Below are 8,490 nucleotides of genomic sequence, written 5' to 3'. Positions count from 1 at the left end.
AAAACCACACACACACACAAAAGCAAGTGAGGCACAGCTTTAATCCCAGCACGTGGAAGGCAGAGACATGTGAATCTCTGTAAACTCAAGGCTGATCTGCATAGAAAGTTCCAGGCCAGAGCTACATGGAGAGACCCTGTCTCAACCAACAACAAAATTGTGCGTGGAAGTCTTTGTTATTATGGAAGCTAAATATTCTGCATTTGGAAACTGGTTTTTGTTTTTTGGTTTTTGTTTGTTTGTTTCTGGTTTTTGTTTTTCGAGACAGGGTTTCTCTGTGGCCTTTGGAGCCTGTCCTGGAACTCGTTCTTGTAGACCAGGCTGGCCTCGAACTCACAAAGATCTGCCTACTCTGCTTCGTGAGTGCTGGAATTAAAGGCGTGTACCACCACTGCCCAGCTTGGAAACTGCTTTTAGTACTAAGTATAAACACTTTTTAGGCTGTAAATACATGAAGTTTGAATTTTACTAAAGAATGATATAATAAATTATTCTCAACTCTGACCTAAATTTTAGTTTCCGAACTCTGCACTGTTCTAGGAATATTGGTTTCTGAGCCCAAAAAATATCATCTAGCCTTCCCTCATTTTACAGGTAATGAAACAAAATCTGAAGAGATGTTAGTTCCTGTATGTCAAACAGTGAAAAGTAGAAACTTGGCTCTCTCTGTATTTAAAATCTCAATATCTAAACTGGACACAAGATCAGCAAAGCTGGTTCAGACTTCGATACGTTCACTTACACCAGGGAGACCTGTGAGGGCAGCAGTGAGCGTCGTTTGATAGACCTAGGCTTGTGTATTTAGTACTTAAGAGAAACTCCCATTTAACGGAGAGGGGTAAATGCTGGAGCTCGGAAGCGCTAGGGGCGCTACACCCTCTACTTTAGTTACAGGAACCGGCGGATTCACCAACCGGAAGTTCTTTGCCCATAACAAAGATGGCGCCGAGGGACATACACCAATCAGCTTTCTCTACTGAGAGGCGGAGTTTACTCAGCCCAGAATGAGTGGCAGCGCACAGTTCCGATGCAGTCAATCAGAGCGTCCTTCCCCAGGCGGGCGCGTGACGTCAGAGGCGGGGCGGAGTCCAGTTGTAATTTTTGGCGCGTTCCTGTGCCGACCGGGAAGAGGACGCGGTGTTGGGTGAGTAATTCCGGGCCTGGGGCGTGTGAGGGGTTCAGGGCGTCCACGAAGGGTCTGGGGTCCAAGGGAGAGAGGCGCGAAACTCTGAGGGTGAGAGGCGGCGAGATCCGGATCGGGCGAGCTGGAGACCTTCGGCCGGGGCTGGAACATTGAGGGCTCGCGTGCTTAAGGAGCCTCTCTTAGTTTGTATTCTTTTAAAGAGCGCCCCTTTGTTTCTATTTTTTAAAAGTTTATCTTTGACAATTTAATGTATACACATACAGATTTGGGCACATTCACCCCCGTTCCCCTCTTATCCTCCTCCCCTTTCTCTGAACCCCGTCTTCACCGTACGTGCCCTGCTTTCAGGTCTTTTTAAAATAACCCACTGAATGCCGGTACGTTTGCTTGTCTAAAGAGCACCGTTTTAAAATGCTCGCCAGCCCACTGACTCCTCTCTTCCTGATCTCCATTGAGTGTACGTACTTTGTTCGAGGCTCCTACAGAAAGAGACACGTAGTCTCTGCCCTACCCCTCCGAGGTTTGCGTGAGGATCTAGACAGCAAGCACTCAATAGTGGACAGATGTGTAGTGACTAGGGCAAAGGGATTCTAGAAGGGACCTACAGGAATGGCCGAAATTAGCTAAGTGGAGATGAGAAAGAACTCCAGGGGAGCTTTCTAGATGGCTAAAAGCAGTTCAGGAAGCTGAAAGCAAGCTAATGGAGAGTTAGAATGGAGTAAACACAGAATAGATGAGGAAATAAAAACAAGAAAAAAAGTACCCATTGCTTGCTTTGTGGGCTTTGTGAATTTTGTTCTAGGGAAAGCATCAGAATGTTTCAATTGAGAGAATTTCATGACCTGGTTTATTTTCCTAAAGTATCACTGACTAAAGGGATGAGTAGCTGGGGGTGGTTGCTGTGCTTGAGAGGCAGATACAAGTTGAGCTCTGTGAATTTGAGGCCATAATGAGAGACCCTGGAGAGAGAGAGAGAGAGAGAGAGAGAGAGAGAGAGAGAGAGAATATGAATTAACTCTGGAGTGTGAGGGTGTAAGGGATCAGTTGTGGGGGAACAAAATAACCAGGACAGGAAGGTGATATAGTTAGTTGTTCAGGGTGGCCTAAATTAGGGTGCTAGCTGTGAAGCTGGGGAACAGTGGGAGACGTAGGCAGTGTTTTGTAGGTAGGAGCCATAGTATTGTTAGGACACCCTGGTTGTCAGGAACAGAAGGGTATACTGATTTGATTTGGGGAAGCAGGGTAGGAGACTGATAGGAAAGAGCCAAGACAGTTTGTGTCTAACCCTCAAGAAGCTTACAGTCGTGATACCCCAGTGGATGACGTGTTAGCTCATCGGGTCCATACAAATGTCTGTGGAGTTAGTGACGAGAATGTACTATAGTTAAAACCTTAGTTGCTAAAACTGCATACCATAGCACTAGCATAAGCTACAGAATAGGATGCATTTCTAAGAATCACTAAAGTCCAGCCAGGGGTGGTAACACAGAGGTAGACTATGACTTCAAAGCAACCTCGTCTGTATAGTTCTGGACCAGCCAGCGTGACGTAACAAAAGGGCAAGCTGGTTGTAGAACATCATAAGTCCCTGGACTCAGTTGCACACATGAAACGGAAAGCAGGGAAGGGAGTTTTCATTTTGATTATCACGACAGTCACATGAGTAGGAGGCCAAGCTGAGCTGTGTTCAAGTTTGACCATGTCTAAATAGTGAGAGTTTCTCAAAACACCGGGAAGGGTTGTGCCGTGTTACCCATTGTTTTGTTTTTCTTCAAGACAGGACGTCTCTGTGTACCCCTGGCTGTCCTGGAACTCACTTTGCACACTAGACTAGCCTCAGATTCAGAGGTCCACCTGCTGTGGACCTTTGCAGATCTGTCTGGGAGACCTGGACTTTGAGGACCTTAAAAAGTGACGGGCTGGACTGCAGTCTGATGCTGCAGACAGTTGTACTTCGGTGTCCGTATACTTTCAGACGTGAACGTAACAAAGAAAGATGGTCCAAGGAAGGTTGTTTGAGTTCAGAAAACCATGCAGATAAATGCCAGGAAACACATACTAAATGTTAACAGAGCAGCCCTCTCCCTGAACTTTCTCAGAACAGAGCGGTTGTCTGACGCGTACTATAGATTCTATCTGTCTTGAAAGCAAGACAGAATGCCATATCCAGATTCAGGTTCTGTATTCCAACATCCAGCGTGCCTTTCAAGAATGAACACGTCTTACAAACTGAATGCAAATGTTTGTCAAAGGAGGCATAAAATCACTTCCAAGAACAATCCAGGGAACAAATGCATCTGAGGTAAAAGGCCCTCTGCCTTTTTTCCTGGAGTTTTCTCACAGTTCCCCAAGGCGTTGTTCATCATTCTGTTGGCCGTGTTCTGACAGCCTGCGCCCACCTTCCCAGTACTAGGATAAAAGGTGTTTGATACCATGCCCAGCTTCAATGTTATCTTTTTGTCTTAATTGTTCTTCTTCTTCTCTGTGCTTTGCTACTTAGTGTGGCATAGCCGGGCGGTGGTGGCGCACGCCTTTAATCCTAGCACTCGGGAGGCAGAGGCAGGCAGGTTGCTCTGAGTTTGAGGCCAGCCTCGTCTACAAGAGCTAGTTCCGGGACAGGCTCCAAAACTACAGAGAAACCCTGTCTCGAAAAACCAAAAAAAAAAAAGTAGAACTATGTAGTCTTATACGCAGCTCCAATAATTTAGTAGACCTCAAATGCATTTTAATAAAAAGATGGGATAACAGCCTAAAATTTTCCCAGCCTGAATAGTTTCTGTTCACACTTTGTTGACTCTATAGTCCTGTCTCACACCCGACACTGCGCTTTCTTTACCTGGGACTCCATAGCCACAATTTGAAGCCAAGTGTAAGAGCACTTCTTATATGCAAGGAGGAGGATGCTACTGAGTGTTGATAATGGGGTGGGGGTGAGAAATGCCACAGAATCAGGGATTTGGGTTCTGTTGGGTTAGGCGACTCAAGAGTGACCATCTCTTTGGTTTTTACACAGCCGAGATTCTTCTGCTCATCTCCTGGGCCGCCCACCTGATCTGCCTGCCGTCACACTTGCTCATCTCAACTATTCTCTCAACAACATGGATGGTAAGGCCTTCCGGTTTTATTGATTCTTCTTTGGTTTACAGAGAACTACCATTTGGTCTTCTACTACAAAATAGTCATGTTTAGTGACTTGTCACGTCAAACTGTCAAGTCAAGGGACCAAGCTGGGCGGTCTGACTTCAGAGGTCACTCTGGATGTGAAAATCTTTTGAAATGGTTTGAGTCTAATAGTTTTGGTTTTTCAAGACAAGGTTTCTCTGTGTAACAGCCCTGGCTGCCCTGGAACTAGACCAGGCTGGCCTTGAACTCACGGAGATCCGCCTGCCTCTGTCTCCCAGCTGCTGGGATTAAAGGCATGCACCACCACTGCTTAGTCTAGTAGTTTTAATTCTTATAGTCCTTCTAATTTTGCTTGTTTTTTTAGGGATTTGTGCAAAGAAAAATCCCAATAAAGAAATATTGCTCTAATTAGCCAAGTTCAACTTGGAGCAACTCAGAAAGTTTATGCTGGTTCTAATGGAACCTAAGCAGATAGAATGCATTATGGGTTTTTTGTTGTTGTTTGTTTGTTTGTTTGTCACCTAAATAATTGAGCTCATTGCCAGACACTGCATTTTTTTTCTTTTTTGAGACAGTTTTTCTGTGTATCCCTGACAGTCCTAGAATTCACTCCGTACAACCAGCTGGCCTCAAACTCTGCAATCCTTATGCCTCTGCCTCCAAGTGCTAGGATTAAAGGCGTGTGCCACCACTGCCCAGCTGAAACTGCACTTCTCTTTGACTCAGGTTTATTATACTTTGCCTTCTTCAAGCAAAGTAAAAGCAAACACTGAGATTATCCCAGATAAGATCTTGTTTCAAAAAGCAAAAACTCTATGTTCTAAATTGGGTTAATTTTATTATTCACATGAAATCACCAGTGGAATAAAGTGTTATTTATCTTTTTTTAATTATTTTTATTTTATTTGCATTGGTGTTTTGCCTACATATATGTCTGTGTGAGGGTGTCAGATCTTGGGTTACAGGCAGTTGTTAGTTGCCATATGGGTGCTGGGAATTGAACCTGGATCCTCTGGAAGAGCAGTCAGTGCTCTCAACCGCTGAACCATCTCTCCAACCCAAGTATTATTTATTTTTAAAGGTCAAATAAAAGCAAATATAAATAATTTTTTTATTATTTAAATAAAAATAAATTTTTATTATTATTTAAAAATAAATAAATTAACAAAAATGTTAATGATAGCTAATTCTAGGTGATGGCTATTTATATATCGTTCCTTATTTAAAAGTAACAATTAAAAAGTGAGAGAGTAGGTAAAGTCTGGTCTACATCTATGTCTAAGTGTTCTTCAGTTATTCCTTGGTCAAATTCCATGAAAGTTGGTATTGCAGGAAGGCGGCTCTTTAAAGTAGTGCCCGCAAGAAGTTCTTGCTCGGTGCCTGGCCCCTGCTCTCCCTTAGCTCAGTGTCTTCTAAGAAGCTCTCAGGGGCAGGAAAGAATATAAAAGGCCGACAACCGCCAGCCGAGTGACAGATCTGGCGCCTGTTTCTATTGCAGTGTCAGTGCTGACTGAGTAAGGTGTGCTTGTCACTATCATTCTTCCCGGGGTAGACTTACTTTCCCGTTTCCTCTAGTGGAGGAAGACAACCTGTCTCTACTGGCGTCCCTGCTGGAGGAAAACGAGGCAGCCTTGCCTTGTCACTCAGAAGAGAGAAACTCCTTGTCTCCCGAGGACCGTGAGCCTGATGAATTTGATGAGCTTTTTGATGCTGATGGCGATGGCGAATCTTACACAGAAGAGCCCGACAGTGGAGAAGAGGGAAAGAAAGAAAACCAGGAGGAAAATTTGGCCACTCTCTTTGGCGATGTGGGGGATTTAACAGATGATGAACTTTCTACTTCGCAAGTTGAGAACAAGGTCCTCCCTGTTCCTGCTCCCAGCCAAGAAAAAACCAATCAGGAGTTGCAAGGTACCCCAATTGCTTGCTTTCTCTATTTTATTTGTGAGAAAGTAGATGGCCACAAGTTTTCTTTAAAATAACTACAGGTATAAGGGTGGTGACCAATGGCTTTATTTAAAATAAATAAATAAAAGGCTAGAAGAATGACTTCAGCCAGTAAATTGCATGGGGACTTGAGTCCAGATCCACAATGCCCACTTCAAAGCTGAATGGTGTGGTGTGTGTCTGTAACTTCAGTGTGAGCAGCTGGGGACAGGTGGGACCCTGGGGCTCATTGTCCAGCCATCCTGGCACAGTCTGTGAGCTCAGTGAGAGACCCTGCCTCAAAAAAGTAGGAGCAATCAAAGAAGACTGACAACAAAGCCCTTGTGTGCGTGCGCACACATGACTGGACTGTAATGAGCTGATAAATGAGGCTTTTAAAGTCTGCACTTCAGCATTCCAGATCCTCCCTACATCCTTGTCAGCCAGCTCTAACCGATCTTCCACAGACTTCTGTGATAGGTGTCTGTACAAATTCCTCTTTTATTTTTTTGTTTTGTTTTGGGTTTTTGTTTTTTCTGAGGAAGGGTCTTTTCCCGGCTGTCACGTCAGCCGCCTGAGTGCTGGAATTACAGGGATGCACCGCCATGCTCAGCTAGTAGGGTAAGCTCATAGCTAGCCCAAGCGTCGCAGGCTTGATTACTAGGGATAAAACATTTGTTTCTGTATGGAACTTCTTGGAAATGTAACAATTATTCCTGAGTTTGAAGTATGGGATTTGTTCTAGATAGTTTTCTGTCAACTTGACATAAGCTGGAATTATCTGAAAGGAGGGAACCTCAATTGAGAAAATGCCTCATAAGATTGGACTGTAAGGCATTTGCTTAATTAGTGATCACAGGGAAGGGCTCAGCTCACTGTGGGTAGTGCCATTCCTGGGCTGGTGGTCCTGGGTTTTACAAGAAAGAAGACTGAGCAAGTTAGTAAGCAACATCCTCCATGGCCTCTGCATCAGCTCCTGCCTCAAGGATCCTGCCCTGGTTGTGTTCCTTTCCTGACTTCTGTTGCTGATGAACAGTGCTGTGGAAGAGTAAGCCAAATGAACACTTTCCACTCCGACTTGCTTTTGGTCATGGTGTTTCATCACAGCAATAGACGCCCTGACTGAGACAGGATTGTGTTGTGAATCTCGAGGTTGGGCCAAGGACAGCAGAAATATAGCCAGTGTTTGTGTCAGGCACAGTACTCTGTCCCCCTGATTCTTAGTATTTTTTTCTCTCATAGATGAATTAAAGAAGTTGCAAGAGCAAATGAAATCCTTACAGGAGCAGCTAAAGGCAGCATCAATTAAACAGCCTCCAAGTGTAGCCCTTTTGCACAAATCACCTGGTAATGTGACTTAATTCTAGCAATAATATGCATGTTTGTTACTAGGAAACAATAACATTACTGTTTTTATTCAGCTCCTGTCAAAACCGTAGCATTCCTAATTTCTCTTATTTTCAATCAAGGAGGTGCATCTCTTCAGCCCCCTCTTAAGGAAAAGAAAGTTCGGAGAATCCAGGAGTCAGCATGCTTTTCTGCAGAGCTTGATGTCCCTGCTTTGCCCAGAGCCAAGCGGGTAGCTAGGACGCCAAAGACGCCTGCAGGTATGGTACTCAAGGCTCACTGGGTCTCACTGCTTCACCTTGTTGAAAATACATCGTCTGCTGGTGTGTGTGTGTGTGTGTGTGTGTGTATGCATGCCTATGCCCGCAAAGGTGTTGGGTCCCGTGGAGCTGGAGTTAAAAGCATTTGTGAGCTGCCCAACCATTTTCACACAAAGTTCTGTTGGGCAGCACTGCAGAGATTTGGTCTTCTCTCTCAAGATTTGTTTGCCTGAGGCATGTTGGTGCGCGCCTACATCCAATATTTGGAGGAACAGTTACATAGTGAGACCCAGTCTCTAAACAGCAACAAAAATTATCCCGTATGTTGATTAGAAAAGAACTCCATAAGCAGGTTTATGCCTCTCAGTCATTCTCTTTCCACTTGTTATGCTAATTTTCTAGAGTCGTCTTCAAGGACAAGCGCACCCTCACAACCGCTACAGGTTATTTCCAATTTTCTAGAGCCCAAAAGCTCCTCTCCAAGACCAAAAAGTGCATCCTCACCACAAACCGTTCCTGGAAACAAACCCAGTGGGATGACTAGAAATCAGAGCACAGGAACCCCTGGGAATTCTGAGGAACGGGCCCCACAGGTTCCCCAGGTCTCCGTGGAAGCCTTCTCAGGCCTGCGACTCAGGTCAGTAGCTGTAATGTCCCACTAGATGGCTCTGTGTCCTGTCAGACTGGGAA

At 44.7% G+C, this 8,490-nt stretch overlaps 1 protein-coding gene across 1 annotated transcript in view; it reads left to right on the top strand.

The window, feature by feature from the left end:
* The first annotated feature begins 1,052 nt into the window (after positions 1-1,052).
* Mcm10 (minichromosome maintenance 10 replication initiation factor) overlaps positions 1,053-8,490 on the top strand; it is a 30,162-nt gene continuing 22,724 nt past the window's right edge. The window contains exons 1-6 of the mRNA XM_048460941.3: positions 1,053-1,144; positions 4,158-4,249; positions 5,843-6,178; positions 7,436-7,540; positions 7,663-7,800; positions 8,203-8,437. Coding sequence (XP_048316898.2) covers positions 4,243-4,249; positions 5,843-6,178; positions 7,436-7,540; positions 7,663-7,800; positions 8,203-8,437 — 821 coding nt within the window. The 5' untranslated portion in view covers positions 1,053-1,144; positions 4,158-4,242. The remainder of the gene's footprint in view (positions 1,145-4,157; positions 4,250-5,842; positions 6,179-7,435; positions 7,541-7,662; positions 7,801-8,202; positions 8,438-8,490) is intronic.

This window comes from Myodes glareolus, chromosome 14 (genome assembly GCF_982192425.1).
Source record: "Myodes glareolus chromosome 14, mMyoGla1.1, whole genome shotgun sequence".
Taxonomy (NCBI): Eukaryota; Metazoa; Chordata; class Mammalia; order Rodentia; family Cricetidae; genus Myodes; species Myodes glareolus.
The sequence above is the reverse complement of the archived record's forward strand: the minus strand, read 5'-3'. Positions and strand labels throughout refer to the sequence as shown.